General features: G+C 44.7%; 2 protein-coding genes across 7 annotated transcripts in view; one reads left to right on the forward strand and one right to left on the reverse strand.

The window, feature by feature from the left end:
- stk10 (serine/threonine kinase 10) overlaps window positions 1–10,404 on the forward strand; it is a 54,937-nt gene extending 44,533 nt beyond the window's left edge. The window contains exons 10-19 of the mRNA XM_071339509.1: window positions 486–616; window positions 1,752–1,875; window positions 3,413–3,592; window positions 3,858–3,950; window positions 4,046–4,175; window positions 4,481–4,605; window positions 4,906–5,094; window positions 6,400–6,525; window positions 6,736–6,849; window positions 7,033–10,404. Coding sequence (XP_071195610.1) covers window positions 486–616; window positions 1,752–1,875; window positions 3,413–3,592; window positions 3,858–3,950; window positions 4,046–4,175; window positions 4,481–4,605; window positions 4,906–5,094; window positions 6,400–6,525; window positions 6,736–6,849; window positions 7,033–7,173 — 1,353 coding nt within the window. The 3' untranslated portion in view covers window positions 7,174–10,404. The remainder of the gene's footprint in view (window positions 1–485; window positions 617–1,751; window positions 1,876–3,412; window positions 3,593–3,857; window positions 3,951–4,045; window positions 4,176–4,480; window positions 4,606–4,905; window positions 5,095–6,399; window positions 6,526–6,735; window positions 6,850–7,032) is intronic.
- Window positions 10,405–10,534: 130 nt separating this feature from the next.
- Window positions 10,535–24,883, reverse strand: part of sh3pxd2b (SH3 and PX domains 2B) — a 60,253-nt gene continuing 45,904 nt past the window's right edge. The window contains exons 6-15 of one of the 6 annotated variants that reach the window (XM_071339511.1): window positions 21,224–21,249; window positions 20,615–20,650; window positions 19,441–19,572; window positions 18,936–19,028; window positions 18,303–18,392; window positions 16,947–17,064; window positions 16,580–16,776; window positions 15,589–15,635; window positions 15,289–15,414; window positions 10,535–14,468 (exon numbers count right to left, since the gene is read on the reverse strand). In XM_071339511.1, coding sequence (XP_071195612.1) covers window positions 12,858–14,468; window positions 15,289–15,414; window positions 15,589–15,635; window positions 16,580–16,776; window positions 16,947–17,064; window positions 18,303–18,392; window positions 18,936–19,028; window positions 19,441–19,572; window positions 20,615–20,650; window positions 21,224–21,249 — 2,476 coding nt within the window. In that variant the 3' untranslated portion in view covers window positions 10,535–12,857. Of the gene's footprint in view, window positions 14,469–15,288; window positions 15,415–15,588; window positions 15,636–16,579; window positions 16,777–16,946; window positions 17,065–18,302; window positions 18,393–18,926; window positions 19,029–19,440; window positions 19,573–20,614; window positions 20,651–21,223; window positions 21,250–24,883 lie in introns of all 6 variants that reach the window. The other 5 variants (XM_071339510.1, XM_071339512.1, XM_071339514.1 and 2 more) reach the window with 5 other exon arrangements.

Below are 24,883 nucleotides of genomic sequence, written 5' to 3' on the forward strand. Positions count from 1 at the left end.
GTGCAGCAGAGCAGTGTGATTATAGAGGAACCTGCCCAGCAGGATCACATAGCCTTACACAAGTACTGCTCTTTCCTGTCAACTGGCAGGCAGGCTATACAGTGTTCTCCATTCACCACCTTCTCCTTTAAAGACACTAGTGTGTTGTTCTCATGTTTCAAGGAAAGGAAACAAAACATGAAGCGGACTATATTTCCTGATTTAAAAATGGTCTTAACAGTGTAAACAACACTGCTGCAGTCAGTCACCCAATTGTGACACTAAACACACGAAGCCTTACTCTATATAGTAGCCTCTTAATCACTCTCCACCTCTCTACCTCCGTCTCTCTCTCTTTTTCTCTCATTTTCAAGGGGCTTTATTGCAAGTGAAATAAACAATAAAAAGTGAACAGTAAATATTACACTTGCACACATTCCAAAATAATAGAGACAAAACGTTGTAACGATGTGCAAAAAGTTAAAGTACTCCCTTCCCCCCTCCAGGACTCTCGCTTCTCCAATAAGACATTGAAGCGCACCAGGAAGTTTGTCATCGACGGCGTGCAGGTCAGTGTGACCACATCCAAGATCATCAGCGATGATGAGAAGAAAGATGAAGAGATGAGGTTTCTCAGGCAAGTCTCACTGCTTCCTGGTAAACCCTTCGTGTTTTCTCCCTGAATCAAGGTTAGGAGAAAGGGCCAAGTCTACTTCGTCTCTCTGTATAAAACAGGATCTCTGGTACACTGAGTTGTTGAGAGCCTGGGCCGTGTTCGGATGTCCCTAATGTAAACAGACTATTTTGGGCATCCTGGTCTGCTCTTTTCCCTTTGAGATCAGTGCACAAATACACAAGAGGAGCTTTGTGACAGCAACAAGTGGCTAGACTTCATCTGAAAAGAATTCAGCTGAAAAATTGCAAATGTCAATAGATGAGACAATTGCCACAGATCAGTGTGAGTCGTGTGAACAACAAGGCATGGAACATTCTATATTCCTTAGTGATAAGGAAGGATTGTGATAAATCCCTAACAGTGATAAGATATTTAGTTTACTAGTAAACACAATGTATACCAGTCACTGGTTTTATATGGGACAAATATTTCACTATTTCACATGACTATTATGACTCCCTAAATCCCCCCCAATCGACGACATAGATAATCTGGAAATTGAGGGGTTTACAATCAGTGTTCACTGTTCTGAACAGTCATTCTCCCTCATTTGAAGAACTTGAGCCAGTAGCCTAGTGTTCTCACTGCTATCTAGTGGTGATACTGTGACACCACACCCTGTGTTGGTTCATCAGTTCAATCTATGGTTCAGACACTGTCACTCACACACTTGCTATCTGGTAGTCAGATTCCTCTCATATCTAAGCTCTCTGTTGTCATCGTCATGGAGGAAGCAAGACTATTCCCTAAACTCTCCTCTTATCTCATGGAGAGAATATATTCTCTCTTCTAATATGAAAGGATCTTTTGTGTCATGGTGATAACTGATTCAGTCTACAATGTTGTGACTGACTGTTTAATACTGATTCAGTCTACAATGTTGTGACTGACTGTTTATAACTGATTCAGTCTAACACTGTGACACTGTTTATTAGATCTTTGATGCATTATTTGCCTCCAAGTCTTTTTAGGAAATGTCATATCTCCCAGTGTTTTTACTGTCAAAGTATGTGAAAGTCAAGACCTATGACAGTAAGAATATTTGAACTTTGTGTGTGTGTGTGTCATGTATGCGCGTGTGTGTGTGCCCGCGCAGGCGTCAGGAGCTGCGGGACCTGCGTCTGCTGCAGAAGGAGGAGCACCGTGCTCAGGCCTTACTCAACACCAAGCTGGACGCTCAAAGAGAGCAAATGCAGCGACGCTTCGACCAGGAGATGAACGTAGGTCTACACACACACACCCCCCTCATTTAGTGTTTGCACTGATAGAAGCCTCTGACACACACCATGGTATTCCTTTACCTCCCACCACTAATGGAAGAAATCCCAGAATTCCTCCTTCAACCCCCCCCCCCCCCCCCGCCGTGTCAACGCCCCTCCCGCCGTGCCGTGTCAACGCCCCTCCCGCCGTGCCGTGTCAACGCCCCTCCCGCCGTGTCGTGTCAACGTCCCCCCCTCCCGCCGTGTCGTGTCAACGTCCCCCCCTCCCGCCGTGTCGTGTCAACGTCCCCCCCTCCTGCCGTGTCGTGTCAACGTCCCAGAATTCCTCCTTCCTCCCACCAACACCATGATATTAGATCTCTTACTCTTTTTATTTTAAGGAGGGACTCCCTGAGTTCACACTAACACCCACGCACTACTGTCACATCAACCTGTCCCTCTGTCCCCGCCGTGTCGTGTCAACGCCCCCCCCCCGCCGTGTCAACGCCCCCCCCGCCGTGTCAACGCCCCCCCCCGCCGTGTCAACGCCCCCCCCCCGCCGTGTCAACGCCCCCCCCCGCCGTGTCAACGCCCCCCCCCGCCGTGTCAACGCCCCCCCCCCCCGCCGTGTCAACGCCCCCCCCCCCCCCCCCGCCGTGTCGTGTCAACGCCCCCCCCCGCCGTGTCGTGTCAACGCCCCCCCCGCCGTGTCAGTGTCAACGCCCCCCCCCCCCGCCGTGTCAGTGTCGTGTCAACGCCCGCCGTGTCAGTGTCGTGTCAACGCCCGCCGTGTCGTGTCAACGCCCGCCGTGTCGTGTCAACGCCCGCCGTGTCGTGTCAACGCCCGCCGTGTCGTGTCAACGCCCGCCGTGTCGTGTCAACGCCCGCCGTGTCGTGTCAACGCCCGCCGTGTCGTGTCAACGCCCCCTCCCGCCGTGTCAACGTCCCCCCCGCCGCGCCGTGTCAACGTCCCCCCCGCCGCGCCGTGTCAACGTCCCCCCCCTCTCGCCGCGCCGTGTCAACGTCCCCCCCCTCTCGCCGCGCCGTGTCAACGTCCCCCCCCTCTCGCCGCGCCGTGTCAACGTCCCCCCCCTCTCGCCGCGCCGTGTCAACGTCCCCCCCCTCTCGCCGCGCCGTGTCAACGTCCCCCCCCTCTCGCCGCGCCGTGTCAACGTCCCCCCCCTCTCGCCGCGCCGTGTCAACGTCCCCCCCCTCTCGCCGCGTCGTGTCAACGTCCCCCGTCGCGTCAACTCCCACCCCACTTGCGTTGCGTCAACTCCTCCTCCCCCCCCGCCGTGTCGCGTCAACGTCCCCCCTGCCGTTCCGTGTCAACGCCCCCCCTCCTGCCGTGTCGTGTCAACGCCCCCCCTCCCGCCGTGTCAACGCCCCTCCCGCCGTGCCGTGTCAACTCCCACCCCACTCGCGTTGCGTACTACCCACTCCAGCTAACTCCTTCCAGCCCATCTGGATGACCAGGATCATGGCTACTTATGATATAAATATGGTGATAGTTTATTTCATGGTGAAGGTGTTCAATTTCTTTCTCTGCTCCTCCCAGGTGAAGAAGAAGTACTACGACACGGAGCTGGAGACCCTGGAGAAGCACCAGAAGCAGACCATTGAGAAGATGGAGACCGACCACACCGTGAGGCTCAGGGACGAGACCAAACGCATCCGCGCCGAACAGGACCGCGACTACACCAAGTTCCAGGAGCAGATGAAGCACAAGAAGAAGGAGGTGAGAGCGAGAGAGAATATATGTGTGTGTGTACATGTTTTACTATACCTAAACCAACTCAAATTCAGAGAAGTGAGGATCTCACTTGTAAAAAGGCTTTTTCTGGCTTAGGGGTTTGGAATCAATTGTTGCTCCCCAAAAAGTCCTCACAAGTATGTATAGTAAGGCGTGTGTGTGTGTATCAAGCGTGTGGGTGATTAGTTTAAAAATGAAGGAGGTATTGTTATTAACATTAAGTCCATGTATATTACAATAATTTTTCCAGGTGAAGAATGAGGTTGAGAAGCTCCCCAGAAAGACCCGGAAAGATGCCATGAAACAGAGAATGAACAGCTTTACACAGATGAAGGAAACGGAGGTAAATACAAGCTGCTTTCTCTTTCACTCGAACACTGATGGCTAAATCCAGTTCAAATGCTAACGTCTCATCACTTCCTGTTTCCTGTGCTTCAGGAGCAGAACTTCCTGTCGGACCAGAAGAACCACCTGGACACAACGCTGAAGAGCATAATCTCAGAGAACAAGAGGGATATCTCCGAGACGGAGAGGCAGTGTCTCGACAAGAAACAACATCTCGTCAGAGGTACAGCATCACACACTTGATGTCTGGGTGCCATCAACACTTATCACAATGACATTGGCTGATCCAGTGAGAGTGGTCTAGTCAGAGGCCCCTTCACAGGGAATACAACTCTCTGAGCTCAGTTAAAGTACTGTACACCCTTGATCTGTTCACGCCCTCTCCTCCTCAATAACTTTTAACAGATGCTTACTCATTCAGAGTGATTAGAATCTCCCCTCCGATTTGTCAATGTAATATCACTCTTTCTCTTATTTCAGCTGCTTTCAGAAGTCTATCATTCACTCTCTCTACTTTTCCGTCCTCAGAAAGGGAAGCTACTATCTGGGACCTAGAGGAGAAGAACCTTCATGAGAAGCACCAGTTGCTGAAACAGCAGCTCAAAGACCAGTATTTCCTCCAACGCCACCAGCTGCTCAAGAAGCATGAGAAGGTACAGTACAGTAACCCTGTCCGTGTGGCTGGCAAAGCCTCAAAACAACCCCTGACCTTTGCAATATGTGTGTGTGCGCATCCTCATCCGTACCTATGCTTTTGATGGGCTCCCGAGTGGCGCAGTGGTCTAAGGCACTCAGTGCTAGAGGCATCACCACAGACCCTGGTTCGAGTCCAGGCGCACAATTGGCTCAGCGTCGTTAGGGTTTGGCCCTATTGTAAAATAATAATTTGTTCTTAACTGACTTGCCTAGTTAAATAAAGGTTAAAAATAGTCATTTTATTTTTGTCTCCCCAGGAACAAGAGCAGATGCAGTGCTATAACCAGCGGATGATTGAGGTGCTGAAGGCCCGGCAGCAGCAGGAGAAGGGTCGCATGCCCAAGATCCAGCGCAGTGAGGGCAAGACCCGCATGGTCATGTTCAAGAAGAGCCTCCGCATCAACTCCACGGGCAGCGCCTCGGAGGACCGCGAGAAGATCAAACAGGTACAAGAGAACTACAGAATGTCTGGGTGGAGAGAGGCGGAGAAACGAGGGAAGAGGATGAGTAGGGTGAAGACTGCCGTTGTAAATGTAGGAACAAAATGTAACTGTTGAAGTGTAGCCATGGGATGAAGTCAAGTGTAGGTTAGAGAGGTAGATAGTAAAGGGAGTAAGGTTAGGCTCCAGGGGGCAGAAGAACCACCCAGCCAGCTCGATGAGTACCAGCAGGAACACACACGATACAGTACAGTTTGTCTCGCTGGCTGGCTGGCTGTGATGTCTGTGATGTCTATTCAAATGGATACTTATATCAGAAAAGTTGTGCAAGTGATGGCTAGAGAAGAATGATCGAGCACACAGACATGCAATCACCATAGAAAAACATTGGCAGTAGAATGGCCCATATTGAAGAGCTCAGTGACTTTCAACGTGGCACTGTCATAGGATGCCACTTTTCCAGCAAGTCAGTCTATAAAATTTCTGCCCTGCTAGAGCTGCCCTGGTCAACTGTAAGTGGTGTTATTGTGAAGTGGTAGGTCACACAAGCTCACAGAACGGGACCGCCGAGTGCTGAAATGTGTAGTGTTGGCTGAAGTGGTGTAAAGCTCGCCGCCATTGGACTCTGGAGCAGTGGATGAATCACTCTTCACCATCTGGCAGTCCAACCGATTAATCTGGGTTTGGCAGATGCCAGGAGTTTGGTGGAGGAGGAATAATGTTCTGGGGCTGTTTTTCAAGGTTTGGGCTTAAATCTTAATGCTACAGCATACAATGACATTCTAGACGATTCTGTGCTTCCAACCTTCTAGCAACAGTTTGGGGAAGGCCCTTTCCTGTTTCAGCATGACAATGCCCCTGTGCACAAAGCGAGGTCCATACAGAAATGGTTTGTCGAGATCGGTGTGGAAGAACTTGACTGGCCTGCACAGAGCCCTGACCTCAACCCCATCAAACACCTTTAGGATGAATTGGAACACCGACTGCGAGCCAGGCCTAATCGCCCAACATCAGTGCCCGACCTCACTAATGCTCTTGTGGCTGAATGGAAGCAAGTCCCTACATCTAGTGGACCATTTTTTTCTTCCCAGAAGAGTGGAGGCTGTTATAGCAGCAAAGGGGGGGGACCAACTCCATATTAATGCCCATGATTTTGGAATGAGATGTTCGACGAGCAGCTGTCCACACACTTCTGGTCATGTAGTGTATATCGTATTCATATCACAGAACTGTATCAGGTCTCAGGGTTGTAAACTAATCTCTCATCCCTCTGTCTCCCCCTCTTTCGTGTGTGTGTGTGCACCTCCCCAGTTTGCCCAGCAGGAGGAGAAGCGTCAGAAGGCTGAGCGGCTGCACCAGCAGCAGAAGCATGAGAGCCAGATGAGGGACATGATTGGCCAGTGTGAAGGCAATGTCATGGAGCTGGAGCAGCTACAGGTGACCACAGTACATCTCTCGCTCTCTCTCGCTCTCTCTCTCTCTCGCTCTCTCTTTTCCCCCCTTTCCCCCCCAATGCCTAGAGTGGTGGCATAAATATATAATAAAATGTAACTCCACAAATTCAGTGGGTTTGTAAAGAAAATACATTCCACAAGTACAGCTTTAATATTAGTGTGTGTGTGTGTGTGTGTGTGTGTGCGCATGCAGAATGAGAAGTGCCACCTGCTGATTGAGAACGAGACTCAGAGGCTCAAGTCTCTGGATGAGCAGCACAACCACCAGCTCAATGAGTGGAGGGAGCAGCTCAAGCCCAGGAAAACGGTATCCAATGGAATTGTTTTAGTCCCAGACAGTTAATATCGTTGACATTGAAAAGTTGTAAAATGTACATTAATATCCAGTACTGGAGTTGCCATTGCTTTGATCTCTCTCTACCCATCTCTCTCCTCTTTCCCTCCCCCTATTTCTCCCCCCCCCTCTCTCTCCGCCCTCTATCTCTCCCAGGCTCTGGAGGAAGAGCTGAACCAGAGAAAGAGGGACCAGGAGGACTTCTTTAAGATGAGTGAGGACTCCGAGTGCCTCAGCCCCAGCTCCCCAAACAAACTCACCAAGTTCCTCCCTTACTCTGAGTCCTCTACCACGTAGCCTGGCATCTCTTCCCCTCTAAACACCCTCCTATCTCCCTGTCAGGACGAACCCTAACCTCTTATCCCACATCATAACCTGAAAGACCAATGCCAGATGCCTCAGCCTCACCAGAAATGCTTGACTAGATAGTCTTCCTCCTGAACTTTTCTTTAATTTTTAAGAAATATTTATGTTTTAAGTCATGTTTATAACATTTTATCATTTGATTAAGCCAAGATGTCAAGGCTTGGTCATATTTTATTTTGAAGATGGTCTAATTCCACATGCGTGTCAGGCTGCTTGATAGGATCTTATTCATCCATGCAGTGTTTCCTTTTTAATTCTCTTTTTTTATAGTCTACAGATCCCCATTGGATTACTATGTGACCAGTAAGCATGAGGCTAACCTGTAAGTTAGTCAGGAGCGTGTGGTGGGGAGAGATATCCCAAAGAGGGTCAGCTGGGGAACAGTGTTTCAGGTGGAATGTGGAAAATAAACCAAAATGTACTTCAGACAATGCTGTATTGGTGGGAGCCAATGAATAAGCAGTTTTGTTTCACTGCAATATTTGTCTTCATCCAAAACAGTCTCTCGCATAATGAACACACTGAAATATGACCATTCAATCTCTCTTACTTTGCCATTGTGTGGCTTGGCTCAACATCCTTTTAGTTCAAAGCAGATGAGTCATCCCACCGATACAGTGCCTTTTGAGTAGTGTAATTTGGTTAAAAAAAAACGTATTTTAACATTCTGTCATAAAGAGCAAATGTTCAACTTAATTGAAAAAAAGTCAAGAGGTTAAATACAAAAATAACTATAGTAAGTGCCTATTAAGTGCCAAATAAAGTAGCAGAGTTGACGACTTCATCTTAAATCAGCCATAAATCCCCTTGTGACAGGGCAAATGGAAGCTTGTTGTGTGCAACAGGGAGGGGCCATTGAATGAAAGCTTTACCCCAAAAATGTTATTGTTAGAAAATGTCTAGCCTGTCTGTCTATGGGTAACAGGGTTGATGTGTTATTCTAGCCTGTCTGTCTATGGGTAACAGGGTTGACGTGTTATTCTAGCCTGTCTGTCTATGGGTAACAGGGTTGACGTGTTATTCTAGCCTGTCTGTCTATGGGTAACAGGGTTGACGTGTTATTCTAGCCTGTCTGTCTATGGGTAACAGGGTTGACGTGTTATTCTAGCCTGTCTGTCTATGGGTAACAGGGTTGATGTGTTATTCTAGCCTGTCTGTCTATGGGTAACAGGGTTGACGTGTTATTCTAGCCTGTCTGTCTATGGGTAACAGGGTTGATGTGTTATTCTAGCCTGTCTGTCTATGGGTAACAGGGTTGACGTGTTATTCTAGCCTGTCTGTCTATGGGTAACAGGGTTGATGTGTTATTCTAGCCTGTCTGTCTATGGGTAACAGGGTTGACGTGTTATTCTAGCCTGTCTGTCTATGGGTAACAGGGTTGATGTGTTATTCTAGCCTGTCTGTCTATGGGTAACAGGGTTGATGTGTTATTCTAGCCTGTCTGTCTATGGGTAACAGGGTTGACGTGTTATTCTAGCCTGTCTGTCTATGGGTAACAGGGTTGACGTGTTATTCTAGCCTGTCTGTCTATGGGTAACAGGGTTGATGTGTTATTCTAGCCTGTCTGTCTATGGGTAACAGGGTTGACGTGTTATTCTAGCCTGTCTGTCTATGGGTAACAGGGTTGACGTGTTATTCTAGCCTGTCTGTCTATGGGTAACAGGGTTGACGTGTTATGCTCGACCTGCTCAGTTTTCCACCACAAAGCACCAGAAAATGTCCAAAAAGAGTAAAACCATCTCACCTGCTTTTACACTATGATTTGAATATTAGATGTTAAATGTCTCTTGAAAGTATTATTATTATTATTATTTTTTTTTTAAAGGAATAGTTTCACCATATAATAACGAGAGTTCAGTTCACGTAACAGGGTATGACATTAAAATGAGGGCCATTCTTTTTTTTTTTTTTTCAATGAATCACTAATAACATGAACCAAATTATTTTCAGAATTGACTGTCAAAGCAACACAAAAACTCGGGCTTTACAATGATGGTGAAAACCTGGAGACGTTTTGGGGTTAAGTGGGTTAAAATATTCCTAGAAGTCACAGATGCACACTTTAGCAAGTCTTTATTTATATTAAAAATCTGATTTATTGAATGTTACATCTATATTGAAGGACACTTGCACAATTTGTACTTGAAATATCAAAGGGACGCAAAAGGGACTCATTTCGTGGAACAACCCAGATGTATTTACTTGCCAATTTTTATTTATTTTTATATGTTTTTTTTTTTTTTTTTTAAACATTTGTTCATATTACTTTAAAAAGAGCAGAGCATGATCTTCAGAATTCTGAGGACACATAATGAATGGAATTCCCACTGAAATCATTTTTCAACGCTGTACATATTAACCTAAAAATGCTGAAAAGTCTTCACTGTCAGATTGTGTGGATTGACAGATCTGCTTAGTTAGTTTTTACCTTTTTTATTTGGATGAGGTGAGCTTATGAAAATGGGAGAAGTCAGGGAAAAGTTGTCATTTTTAATTCAAGGTTGAAGAACAAATTATTGTTTTTGGAGGTCTAGGAAAGACTGGTTGTGACTCATTTCAAGTTAAAATGTCTCTGACATGTTTATTTCTGTGCTGCATTTTTACTGTAAAGGCGATACTAGTACACTGGATGGGAACTAACGAAGCCAAATCGGAATACTGTCGTCATTGAAGGAATCTTAAGAGGTAGAAGATCAGAATTTAATTAAATGTGTATTATTAGGGTTATTGATTGTGTTTCGATGTTTATATTAAATGCACTGTCAGCTTTAAACTGATATTTTTGCTCCATCAAATGTACCTTTCTTTGCACTGAGAAGGGTATACCAGGTTCTTTGAGGGAGTGCATCGTTTTTTCCCCCATCATTCTGTTTTGTAATTGTTATTTTGAAAAACTTTTTGCAGTTTATGTATCTGTCTGCTTTTGAAAATGGGCCTTGTTTTCAGACCAACTATACCTGTTTAATGTCCAGTAATCAGGTCAGCTATCAGGTACATCTACTCTCTCGCTCACCAACAATGTTTCTCTTATTTTGTCATTTGTAATGACTGCATCTTTCCCTCTGTTTACCTGTTTAGCTGTATTTGTAAGGGATGTGACTGTTCAACAGAAGGAACCACTGTTGTACATAAGTCTAATAAATGCAAATGTTCTTATGTCTACTACGCTTCTTCTCAAGCATGTTCTAGTTATAGAATATTCTCCTTTTGATACCATTATGGCTTTAATGTTTAGGTTGCATCCATTTACTGAAAATACTAAAACATTTCCAAGGAAAACCAAGACACCATACAAAAATGAAAAATGTTTATTGACTTAATATGAAAGAAAAATACACAAGAACAAGAAAATAAAAAACCCTACAGTACTAAGATGGGATATCTGATGGGAAAAGATGTCCTGCTGCATATCTCAAAGAAGAAAGAAAAAGTGCCTTTTGAAATGTATTAAATTGGCTGTTTTAGGGTAAAGTGTTACTTAAAGCAATAAGACTAACATCCCATACTGTTTTGTTACATTGCGGAGTTCACATCCCTGCTTGCCTTTGTCTTTATGCTTCAGTAAACAAACTGTAGAATACATGAGTTTATCCAACTGTCATTCTAACCCAATCCACGTTCCACTAATTCGGGCCTTACTCCATGTGTTGGTCATTATCATTACAAATCTGACATTATGAATAGCATTACTTTTCAAGTGCACTATGCACACTGGCTAAAAGATGGAAAACCCCAAGTAACTTCACTGATCATTTCACTGTTACCAATGTTGGTCATGACCGGACACAGGCACTAAGTCCTTAAAATAATACACTTGATTGCATTTCTTTGATTTATCAGCCATGGAAGGACATTGGACATAGTACTCTAACATAAGATGATTCAGAGGAGAAAAAAAAAAAAAAAAAAAACTAGCATAGCAGCTAAGAGCAGATCAACCATATTCAAAGATTCTCCAATGAACCTGTGAGCTACAGCCACTCCTAGCCTTGTCTGTGCATCTCCTAGGAGACCAACCCATAAGCCTTTTCACATGACCAACTACAACCTCCCAAAAACCCTTCATTCCACTACTGTATGACTGACTGGACCCTAGTTCCCAATTACCAGACCGGGCAAGAGGTGAAAAGTAAACAAAAAGTGACAACAGCTGACATTACTTCATTCTGGAAGTACAATAATTATTTTACTGAGTCTGTGCTTGAAACCAGTCAAGCACTAATGTAAAACAATGAGTAAGGATCACACTTTATAATACTGTTTTATATTTGAGCACTGCTTTGGAGATTCAGTATTTTGTATTGTATCATTGCACAAATCACAGGTGAATTCCATAATTTAGGGGCTGTAGTAATGGTAGACCTTGTCCTACAGCATAATTATGGAATATTGTTTTTACCAGAAGCAGCCTGATGTAATCTCTACTTGAATCAGTCATTCTTACTTGTGTGTTTTTACCATCGTACTGTGAACACCAGGGAAGGGGTCCATTTCATTTCAATGAAGTCAATTCAGTCCATCCTGAGAGGAGATGAACTAGACTCTAACTCTGACATACATTTCCCAATGTTAAGACCTCATGAGGTTTAAAAACATGGCTATGGCATTCATTTGTACACTACGTTCTCTCTGTCTGTTAAGCCACAGTGTGAAACCTGAACCGTCTGAACTGTCTGAACCAGTCCGAACCGTCTGAATCAGTCTGAATAATCTGAAAAGTGCACATCTGTAAAAAATCAACCGCAACATTATTATTCAGTTCCTAAAGAAAAAAGAAACACATTCACAAACACATGAACACTGTATAAATGTTTCTTAGAATCACTTGGCAAAAACTCCTCTTGAAGTGTTGCTATTTTAGTTCTTGAAAAACAAAATGTCCTCTAGAACTTCCCTTGTAACCTCCGTTGCAGGCATAGTAGGAGGAGGGCTGTTCTTTGAGGTATCTGAGTATACATGGCCATCTAGGATCTGATCTAGGATCAGGTACACCCTGTTCATGTAATATTATTCATTATGATCTAAAAGGCAAAACTAATCCTAGATCAGCACTCCTACGAGACACTTTGTGAATACGGACCCTGGTTCCTCTATCGTATGGTCTGATTTATTTTCCATATGCATTGCACTGTCAGTTTCGACTCTACTCATTAGATTGAAGCATCTTTGATATGCTAACGGAGACACTAACTAGATAAATTGCATATATTTAAGCTTAAAGCACTTTGAATATTATACTGAGGCACAATATTATAGAAGGCTTGGAAGGACATATTTAGTTCTATTAGAAAGCTTGTGATACATATCATAAAATGACATAGGCTTGAGTAACATACTGTATGGCACAAAGTGAACTTGAAAGGGACATTTGCTTTTCCCGGATTTGATGCCTGGTAATTTGAAATGAGGATATAAAGTAAAACAAATATTTAAAAAGAAATGCAACAGAAACGTGTCATTGCTGGTTCATTCTCGCTCGAATGCTAAACAAATGGAATGTAACAAAGTAACAAACACATATATTTAAAAAAAGGTAACTATAAATAAAATAAAAAGCTAATTAAATACAATTAGTGATATCTTTATGTATTAAAAAAGCCAACAGAACCTGGTACTTAGGGTTTCTTGGTCAGGTAATTGGAGGGGATCCAGCCCTCTTTCATTGGCCCTTCTCCTAGATTTTTACAAAACCACCAGCCGCTGCTGTTCTTCTCCATCACCTGGAACATGGTGCCCTCCTTGAAGCTGGCCGTCTGATCGTCGCCCTCAAAGTCCGCCACGGCCAAGAACAGCTCCTCTTTACTGGGATCCTTGATTAGAGGAGGCAGCTTGTCCCTCGGAGGGCCTGGTTTCTCACTCTTAAGCAGGGGCTTTGGGACCACCTTCTCTTTGTCTTTGGGTGGGGGTAGTACGAAGGCCTTGGGTTTAGGGGGAGGGGGCCTGCTGAGCTGGGGGGGAGCAGGCTTTGTGTCTGGGAGCTCTTTCAGGGGAGCTTTGGTTTCTGTGGGGCTGGACGGCTCAGAGGTCTTTTTGGGTGGAGGGGGTCTCCTAGGGAGGACGGCGGGTCTACCTGGAGGTTCTTTGTGTGGGGAAACAGCACATTTGTCCGGGCTCACCTGTCCGTGGCCGTTTTGCTGCTTGTGGGGGAATTTGGGCTCGTCAGTGGCCTTGCCATTGTAGAGAGCATTGGGGGCCGGGGGCATCTTGGGTAGGGCATTGATAGGGGGGCTGCTGGGACGCATCTTGGGGAGAACGTTATTAGGAGGGGGCATCTTGGGTAAAGCATTATTAGGGGGAAGGTTGGGGGGCGGCATCTTGGGGAGAACGTTGCTAGGGGCGTTGTTGGCTGCAGTGCCGTTTTGCTGACTTGGCTCTACTGATCCAGAGCCTGGTTCAACTGGCTTTGAAGGCTTCAGCTTGCTCCTCAGGTTGGTGATGTCCAGCTTGTTCTCAGCTGGCGGCTCTGGCTTGGCAGCTGGGACGGGTTTGGGCCGGACTATGGGTTTAGGCTTCATGAACAGTGCAAGGCCGGCGACCTCTGGTTTCTCCTCCGGTGGATCAAGCTTGGACTTGGGTGGTTGCTTAGCCACAGGTTTCAGGTTGAACTTCTTCACCTCTTTGGCGGAGACCTTGTGGCCACACTCCAGACCCATCTCATTCTTCAGATGCAGAGGCTTGTTCGTGACCTCTCTCTTGGGCTCGGGGGGCTTGTCGGGCTTGAAGGGGGCAGCTTTGGGGGTGAGCAGGGGCATGATGACACCCGGGGCTTGGGGTTTTGGAGGCATGGGTTTGGATAGGTCTGGCCTGGGTTTCTCCACAGTAATCTCAATGTCCAGGCTCTTGTTGATGGACTCCCTGCGGGGTGGCAAGGCTGGCTTCTCCTCAGCAGGTGGGGCAGACGGGGCGGGGGGCAGGGGTCCGGAGAAGGCTGATGCCCCCTTACTGGCGCTGGACTTCCAGTCTCTGAGTTTGGGCCGGGCCCCGGAATCGCTGCTCGCGGTGGGCTCGTCTGGCAGCGGTTTGGACCAGCTGTCCTCTTGCCCCGCGCCGCTGGCAGTGCCATCCTCCAGCTTCAGCTGGGCCATCTCGTTGGGCAGAGGTGCCAGGAAGTTAGGGCGCGGGGTCAAACTGGTCTTTTTGTATTTGTCGATGAAGGTAATGGGGGCCCAGCCCTCTTTGTCTTCAATCTGAATGTACCACCAGCCACTGGAGTTCTTCTCGATCACCTAGACAACAGAAAAAGGGGACCAGTGAGTCAATCAGGAATCAAGACACAGCAGAAGTTGTACTCAGTCAGTGCATTTTGCAAAGCATCATTCAAATCCCATTCCATTCTGATTGTTTGTGAAATAATTGGCTTTTGAGTGATTAAGGAGAAGTAGAATGAGGTCTTAAGTCTCTGGGATGTTTTGCCTTAAAAGTCATTGTGAAAGTAGAGAAAAGTGTTATGCTGAATATTAGCGTGTCAGTTTGAAGAAGCGTCTATGTACTCCCTGTGACCAGAGAACCACGATATGTTATCTGGAGCAACAATAGGACAAGAAGCGAAAGTGGGCCCAAGAGCTATAGAACCCAGACGAGACAAGGAACTGGGCCCAAGGGCTATGGAAGCCAGACAAGGAACTGGGCCCAATGGAACAAGACGAGATTAGGAAGTGGGCCAAGGGATGTTGAAACTATTGAAATGTCTGAAAAGGTCTTAAGATCAGGGTGAAGGGTCTACGTATATCACAGTGGAAAACTGCTGAAGTATAACATTGTATGAGTGGGGGGAGTTTTGCTACAGAGTGCTGCGCCACTTGAGAGGTAGCTACGTATTCAGCTCTGTCATTCGAGGGGCACACATTACAGCTGTTGCGTCTTTGGTATTAATCAATTGAACTTCACTCTGAGTTTTGACTCTTTTGTGGTAAACAAATGTATTGCATATTGAATAAAATGTATCAATTAAATCTGAAAGGTTTCTCTAGGCGGGAGATGGTAGGCTGTTTGCCATCAAACAATAACCATCTACCAATATGTGATGAGATGTGACGTGTGTCTCACCTCCACTTTGACCCCAGCCTGGAAGCTGATGCCATCTGGGATGGTGGTCTGGAAGTCTGCAATGGTGTAGAATTCCTCCTCCACCTGAGGAGGGGTGGGCGGCTTGGGCAGGTTCTGCCCCCTCGGCTAGAGGGAGGGAGAGAGGGAGGGATGGTGTGAAGAAAGAAAAAGTGGGTCCGTATCAGATTTGACTTGTGGCAGATCAAAACATCAAATCAATGCAAAACTCATTGAGACAAATGTCTTTGTTAACGAGTGTTGTTGGTGTCGCAGGATGTGTGGTTAGTGGAGGGTACTTACGATGGTGAGATCCCTGCGTGGTGGTGGTCTCTGTCTCGCCCCCTGTTCTGTAGGGGAAAAGGCAGAGGAAATCAGACTCCAGTGAGTCGCATCTCATCACAGCCCATCAGTCTCAAAACACTGCCTGCATTGACATCCACTCCTCATAGGAGAAGATATTAGTTCCAGAAATAGAGAGAGAGAAACCAGGGAGCGAGAGATCGAGCAGTGTGTTCGATGCAGACTGATGAGCTCTGTAGACCGGGGCCTTCGGCTCTAACTATGTGTAATGGATCCTCACTAATGGAGGTGTAGTTGTGGGAGGCATTCAGCTCCTTAATGACTTACTAGGAAATAAAAGAGGATGTTTTACATTACTCTGGCATTGAGTTAGAGAGCTTTGCAGAGAAACATCTCTGAGGGAGGAGACTGAGGAGGCATCTCTCATACAGATGAGATGTCTTGGTAACAATTTAAGTAAGCCTGCATGTATAAGGCTTTATTACTTGTTATAAGCATGTATGAGGCTTTATAATGTCTTTGAATAATGCCTACCTGCAGGCTTTAAAGGAAAATTTCACAATTTTCCTACTTAATATTAATATACCAACATCAACATACGGTATGTCAAAATGTTGTGTTTCTGTTCTGTAGTAAAAAATATAGAGGAAGATAAGTGTTTTCAATGACATCATTGGCGTGCGTCATGTGATTTTAACCAATTGTGAGGAGGCTTTGCCTACTGTCTACTAATTGGTTGATGATGCCATTGGAAACACTTACCTTCCTCTATCTGTTTTACTACAGATCATAGAAACGCACAATTTTCACATACCATATGTTGATTTTTGAAATGTTACTTTAAAGCCTGCAGGTAGGCATTATTCAAAGATATTAAAAAGCATCATACATTTTCACATATGTTGATGTTCGGGTGGTGTGAGATTTCCCATTAAGTTGAGTTACAGTTGTTAGTTGTTACTGTAGTTTACAGTTCTTAGTTCCCACTCACTGTGCTGCTTGGCAAAGGGGGAGAAGCTCTTGTCTTTCTGGTCCTTGCTGTCTCCTTTGCTCTCTTTGGCTTGGTTCTGCTGCTTGGAGAATCCGTCCAGATCGTTGGTGCTGGCGTGGCCCGCTGCCAGCTTCTGGCTCAGGATGTCGGCCTTCTTCAGGTAGGACGCCGGGGCCCAGCCCTCCTGTCCCTGGTACCTGTAGACGACAGCAGAGAGGTTACGTCTACGGTTTCAATAGAAAGAAACACAACAACAACAGCAACCAACTCTGACACACACAGACATTCATACACTCAATGAAATTCACATGGACACACAGCCTGCATCCCCGGTGGACAGACACGCTTCTGGGGTTTTGTGTTCTACCTGATCTTCCACCAGCCCTCCAGGTTCTTCTGAATGACCTCCACTGTCATGCCACTCTCCAGGTCGATCTCGTCTTGGTCTCTCGCTGCGTACGGGTAGATCACTGTGTACGTCTCCTCTGGAAATGGCGAAGAATACATCACAATAGGTGATGTATTTGATCCCATCTTGCATACTAACTTTCACAAGAATATCAATCAAGCGTATGGAATCAACAACTTGGCAGGGACAGCACATGATGGCATGTTGAGAGCGAATAGTTGGGACTAATCTCTTTGACTATATATGGTAAACAATTGATAGTGTTCTTTCTTAATAGCAAATCCTAAAACCCTAGCCTCTCACTATCTGCTAGTGAACGTAGTGCATTAGCCCCCAGTACACCACTCAGTACACCACTCAGTACACCACTCAGTACACCACTCAGTACACCACTCAGTACACCACTCCAAGATCATAAACTGGTAACTGGTCTAAACCAGGGTAACAAGATCATAAACTGGTAACTGGTCTAAACCAGGGTAACAAGATCATAAACTGGTAACTGGTCTAAACCAGGGTAACAAGATCATAAACTGGTAACTGGTCTAAACCAGGGTAACAAGATCATAAACTGGTAACTGGTCTAAACCAGGGTAACAAGATCATAAACTGGTAACTGGTCTAAACCAGGGTAACAAGATCATAAACTGGTAACTGGTCTAAACCAGGGTAACAAGATCATAAACTGGTAACTGGTCTAAACCAGGGTAACAAGATCATAAACTGGTAACTGGTCTAAACCAGGGTAACAAGATCATAAACTGGTAACTGGTCTAAACCAGGGTAAAACTCTCTGCAAGTATGTCCTTGTAGACAGGGCCTGGGCAGGATCTATCCTGTGGAGTGAGAAGATGTGTAACACACATCATGCAACACAAAGCATCCCTCCATCCTCCACCAACATTAAGCACACACAAACAAGACAGCATTACTAAGATTAGGACTTCACTAACACCTACTTCAAATAGATTAGGTTTTTATACCTAATCTACACGGGTCCCTTTTTTAAAGTCTACTGAATTAAAGTGATTGTTAAACAGATAGTGTATTTAGAAGGCACAAACAATTTAAAATATATCATATTAACTTCACTGAAATAACAAAGTGAGAAAAACTGAGCATTTTCCCACTGCATTCCATCGAGAAAACAAATAATACAAACATAGCGGTAGCATCCATTCTAATCCATGCCACACAGCACACATGCCTTGCATCACTCTCCGTGCTTGGGTTGGTCATGCATGGGATTTGCATGCTAAACATGACATTCTACACACACATGAAGATTATGGGGAAAAGAGGCGTGCGTTCCACCTTGCCCAAACCCTGTGCTTGTGCTGAACAGATCCCCTAATGTTCGCCGGCGGCCCACATGCCTCAGCAGTGACCAGTATCTCCGGGACACTGACGCAGAGCACAGTGGGCAGCAGGAAGTAGGAAGTAAGTACACAGGAAGTGAATACTCTGCTATGTGTTTGCTAGGTTCTAATAGACAGACAGTGACAGGTGATGGTGATTAGAACATTGTGAACAGATGGAAAGTCAGAGGTCATTTTCCCTTTGGTTATCTGGGTCCTCTTCCTACTGTTATCTTGCAACAACCCCCCCAACCCCCCCATACACACAAACACACCGTGTGAAAGAGTATTTTGTAATGCCAATACAAGTACTGCACAGATTTCAAGAGTTTCTGAGCATCCTGTTTCCTAGATTTGTTCATTACAGTTCCACATTTCTTCTACATTTTAATCAATGACAGGACACATACTGTTTTGTCTCATTATGACAGGGAAGCAAGCCTTGAGCTGTTGACTCTCAGGCAGCAAACCTTGAGTTTTGACTGAGCTGTGCCCTAAGGCTGCCAGCATTGATCTGTAGTTACAGTTCGTTTTTATTCTGAATGTGGCCTAGGGCAGTGTGACAGATAGAGAGGGTTACCTTCCTCACCGGGCAGGGAGAAGTCATCAGGGTCATCCTGGGCCTCCAGGCAGGTGGCAGGGACCCAGCCCTGGGCCTCGTCAGAACTAACAAACCACCAACCTGCACACAGAAAGCAAAACACACACAGAAACACAGAACAGTCAGACACACAGCAGAGGCTCTCTCTGGGTCTTGGATTGGCCTTGTCTGTTTGGAAGACATCGTGATAGCATTATGTAGTCGTCTTGGTACACTTTAAAGTGCCTGTATCTGAGGCTTTCCTTCAAGTATGATAACATTCTTTCAGTTGATTAGGGCAAAAACAGTTACGAGACAGTGTGATTTCTTTATAAATTACGTTAAGGCCCCCAGGACTCAGGTTTTGTCTCAAATGGCACCCTATTCCCTTTATAGTGGACTAGTTTTGACCAGGGCCCATAGGCCCACCACTATATAGGCAATGGAGTGCCATTTGGGACACAACCTCAGTCGTTAAGCTAAAGGCTCCCTCCATCTGACCCAGATCTCGTACCAGACTCATTCTTCTCGATGACCTCCACCGTCTGTCCCACGTGCAGGCTGATCTCAGAGCTCTCCTGCTTCTCATAGTCAGTGACAGCCACGTACTGGTCCAGGAGCAGGGGGTCAGCTGCGCTGGAGTCTCCTGCAGGGAGAGGCACAGAGCACACAGACAGACATGTAGCGCTGACCTCTCTACCTGCCACCCCACCACAGAGAGCAGAGCGAGCCATAGGGGGAGGACGAGGACGAAGCAGGTGTGATTTTAGAGACAGGGAGGAGAAAATGGTGGCCAGAGAGCAGAGGGAAGGAAGGTCTGAGAGGGAGATATTGGGAGAAAGAACAGGACAGGAAGGAGGGTTATGCCAATCACAAACATGGCTGCCACAGAGACAGAGACAACCGCCACAAAGACACCCGACACTTACACTACCACAACGCTATAGGTTAGAACAACACGAGGACCTGCTCTGTGATGTGCACTTGGTGGGATGATAACCAGAGCTAACAGTGGAATGCACTCATAATATCCTCTAAATTCACAACCGTACACTCCCAAAAAGGATTCCATCCAGAAATTGAGCCTTGTATTTACACCATCCCGTCTCTAAATTAACCATACAAGTAGTTGCTTCCAAACTTACTAGATATTATATATTATGAAAACTGTCATGTCTGATTCCCCATGAGACAACAACACAGAATGAGGAGGGTTTTAGTTGTTGTTGGGGGTACAGCATCCACATCTATCAAGGTGACAGTTAATTCCCACAACCAAGACAAGGTTGAGTTCAGCGTTAGAGCAAAGGGAGTTGTGCTGGGTGTACAGTCAGACACACACCATCTGATGCTCTCTTGACAAAGCTAACACACTGCCATGCACATCACACATCACAGTGAGCACATCACAGTGAGCACCAAGCTTGTCCCACCCTGCCCTCTCTAACACAACCTTCCCTAGCCTGGTCCCAGACCTGTATTTGCGTTGGCTGAAACAGAGGCGTTGGCTGAGCACATACAGATCTGGGACCAGGTCCTTCCCCCTCGCTACTCCGCACTGCCCAGTCCCACCTCAGAGCCATGTCCCAGCTAAAGGCCCAGCAGACAGGGACCAGGAACGGGCCAAACGGATGGCTAGCAACCCGGGGCCACACACAGAGCACGGCCAAGCATGATTCTGTTACTACCTCTCTTTAGGAAAGTAGTCGCTCTCTCCACAATGCCTGATGGAGGGAAATTAAGGAAAATGAAATTGAAACTTGACATGGATGGGTTGGTTAGATTAACAAAGAAAGGGAAAAACAATTTTTTAAACACTTTTTAGAAGTAATGGTCTATATCTAACTTCAAGAAATTAAATATATCATTGAATTACTACAGTCTTACTATGATCCTAAATATTTACATTGCAATCTTTTTAGAAAATAAAGGAGCACATCCAACATCACAGCTAGAGGGCGCTCATATCTCAATTGAGAAATGTAGTGAGCTGTCCTAAGATGCTACGGCTGGTGTAGGAAATGTTTATCCTAATTAATGTTTCTATTTCACTTCAGAGCTCATCCATATGATATTTTCTACATAAACTACATACCACAAACAATGATGTAGTCCTGTAGCTCAGTTGGTAGAGCATGGTGCTTGGAATGCCAAGGTTGTTGTGGGATTGATTCCCACAGGGAACCAGTATGAAAATGTATACACTCACTACTGTAAGTTGCTCTGGAAAAGAGCGTCTGCTAAACATAAAATGCAATAACAACTTAACCCAAAATGGAATACTAAAGTGGACTTACCGGACTTCTTCTTTCCAATGGGTTCCCTGTAAAAGAGAACAAATTGTTAGAAGAAGTACTTAACTTAAAGAGCCAGCAAAGGAGTTAAGAACTTTTAATGACATGGAAATCCTTTGTAATTATTTCTACCTACTGATTATGTCTCTGAAAATCTAAAATGTTAACCCTATGAGTAACCACACATTATATTTATTTCATTCATGTCTTTTCAAGTTTTGGGACTCACTTAAATAAATATCTTGATTTGGTCTCCTCCTATACTCTCATTTTCAATCCAGTTAAAATCTCAGTAATGCATTTGTTATGCTAGCCATGCAGGCTCTCTAGTCTAGATGAGCGAAACTAAACTCTGTGAGATTCATTGCATGTCTACAGATGTGTTGACCTTTGGCTCCAGATGGGAAAGGATATGGTTCATATGTCCAAAACATCATATCACTATTGTTTTCACATTTTTGATGGTATGGCGGTATTTGAAGGTATTTTTTGTTTCGGAGTAGTAAAAGTTAAATATGTAAATATGTTTAATGAGTAGGTCATGACACTAGGATGTCAACAAATTAATTCTAAGGTCAACACCTGCAAGGACGCAGGTCCCGACGGTATTCCAGGGCGCGTTCTCAGAGCATGCGCAGAACAGCTGGCAGGCATATTCACAGTAATTTTCAAACTCTTCTTGTCCAAGTCTGTAATCTCAACATGTTTTAAGATGACCAGTCCTGTTCCTAGGAACTCTAAGGCTTTATGCCACAATGACTTCCGCCCTGGAGTACTCACTACTGTAATCATGAAGTGCTTTGAGAGGCTGGTTATGGCACACATTAACTCCACCAGCCACCCTAGTGTCATGACTCTCCTGGCTAAGGATCCAAGGCCTCCGGTAAGCTTGGCAAATGGCTGACGATGACCAGACCCATCTCACTCACAGAAGAGGGGGGTGGGGGGGTCTGGGCCGGTTTTATGACATCTCACGCCAATTGTTGGAATGTGCTTTGTTACAGAGACATTTTGCAGCCCAAAATCTCTAACATCCAAAAGTGAACTTTGGAACAATATTTCTAAGATAGGAATGTTAATAATTGTCAGTGGGGATCTAAAGAATAATCATTATCACATTGTTTATTATTTTGTGATGTCATTAACTTAGCTTGAAAGAAAGGTGCACAGAGGTGCCCATATTAAACGGCTTGCTCCTCATTCCCAGTTGCTAATATATGCATATTATTATTATTCATATTGGATAGAAAACACTCTGAAGTTTCTAAAACTGTTTGAATTATGTCTGTGAGTATAACAGAACTCACATGGCAGGCAAAAACCTGAGAAGTTCCACTTCCTGTTTGTATTTTTTCTGGGGGTGCCAATTTTCAACCAGGCTCTCATTGAAATCACAGCGAGTTATTGATGAGTTTTCACTTCCTACGTCTTCCACTAGATGTCAACAGTCAACAGAACTTTGTCTGATGAATCTAATGTGAAGGGGGGCCGAAGGAGACAGGAATGAGTAATCACTTCCACGGGCTGATCACGCATTCACCATGCGCCTTCACATGAGGAGGACATCCGTTCCACCGCTCTTCTGAAGTCAATTTAATTTTCCGGTTGGAACGTTATTCAAGATGTATGTTAACTTCTTATGGCTGCAATCCTGGTAACGGGATCGATATGACAAAAACAAAAAAAAGTGCAGGGCGCCAAATTCAAAAAACAGAAATCTCATAATTAAAATTCCTCAGACATTCATGTGTCTTATATCATTTTAAAGGTAATCTTATTGTTAATCCCACCAAAGTGTCCGATTTCAAATAGGCTTTTCAGCGAAAGCACTACAAACAATTATGTTAGGTCACCACAATAAGCACAGCCATTTTTTCCAGCAAAAGATAGCTTCCACAAAAACCAGAAATAGAGATAAAATTAATCACTAACCTTTGATTATTTTCATCAGATGACACTCATAGGACTTCATGTTACACAATACATGCATGTTTTGTTTGATTAAGTTCATATTTATATACAAAAATCTGAGTTTACATTGACGCGTTAGATTCACTAGTTGCAAAAACATCAAGTGACTTTGCATAGCCACATCGTTTCAACAGAAATACTCATCATAAATATAGATGATAATACAAGTTATACACATGGAATTATAGATATACCTCTCCTTACTGCAACCGCTGTGTCAGATTTCAAAACCATGCAATAATCTGAGACGGAGCTCAGAACAATAGCCAAATTAGCCGCCATGTTGGACTCAACAGAAACCAGAAAATACATGATAAATGTTTCCTTACCTTTGATAAATTCATCAGAATGCAGTCCTAGGAATCCCAGGTCCACAATAAATGATTGATTTGTTCGTTAACTTCTTGTCAATAGGGGGGTGCTGTTTTCACTTTGGAAAAAGTCGTGCCCAAATGAAACGGCCTCGTACTCTGTTCTAGATCATACAATATGCATATTATTATTACTATTGGATAGAAAACACTCAGAAGTTTCTAAAACTGTTTGAATTATATCTGTGAGTAAAACAGAACTCATTTTGCAGCAAACTTCCATACAGGAAGTGAAAAATCTGAAAACGAGGCTCTGTTTCAGGGCCTGCCTATTCAACTGGCTTTTATTTATCGATATGCATGCACTTCATACGCCTTCCACTAGATGTCAACAGGCAGTGGAAGGTGGAATGGGGTGTCTAGCTTGATCTGAGGCCGAACAAAAGCTTTTGGAGTGACAGGTCCGGAATTTTCTTTGTCTTCTCAGGCGCGCGGCGGAGCTCGACATTGTGTTCTGAAAAGCGTTCGGTATACACGGCGAATATCTCCGGCTCTGATTTTATTTGATACATATGATAATAACATCATAAAGTAGGTTTTTTCAACCGAGTTTTATCAGTTTATTCAACGTTTATTGGGACTTTTTGAGTTTTCCGTTCTTTGCGTCCAGAGAGGATGGGAATGTTAGCAACCTTGGCTAGCATTGTGGTGCGAATTCGACAGAAGAAATGGACATTCTAAAACCAAACAACGATTTATTCTGGACCAAGGACTCCTTGTACAACATTCTGATGGAAGCTCAGCAAAAGTAAGAAAACATTTATGATGTTATTTCGTATTTCTGTGTAAAATGTTGAGTCCTATTCTCCGCCGTTTTGGTGAGCGCTGTCTCGCAATAACGCAAGATGTATGTTATGGTAAAGTTATTTTTTTAAATCTACATCAATATTTTGGGTCCATGGCCAGGAAACTCCCTAGACTTTAATCCCATTGAGAACTTGTGGTCAATCCTCAAGAGGCAGGTGGACAAACAAAACCCCACAAATTCTGACAAACTCAAAGCATTGATTATGCAAGAATGGGCTGCCATCAGTCAGGATGTGGCCCAGAAGTTAATTGACAGCATGCCAGGGCGGATTACAGAGGTCTTGAAAAAGAAGGGTCAAATCAAATCAAAGTTTATTTGTCTGGTGCGCTGAATACAACAGGTGTAGGTAGACCTTACAGTGAAATGTTTACTTACAGGCTTTAACCAATAGTGCAAAAAGGTATTAGGTGAACAATAGGTTGGAAATAAAACAACAGTAAAAAGACAGGCTACATACAGTAGCAAGGCTATAAAAGTAGCGAGGCTACATACAGACACCGGTTAGTCAGGCTG

The sequence above is a fragment of the Salvelinus alpinus genome, chromosome 13 (genome assembly GCF_045679555.1).
Source record: "Salvelinus alpinus chromosome 13, SLU_Salpinus.1, whole genome shotgun sequence".
In the NCBI taxonomy this organism is placed as follows: domain Eukaryota; kingdom Metazoa; phylum Chordata; class Actinopteri; order Salmoniformes; family Salmonidae; genus Salvelinus; species Salvelinus alpinus.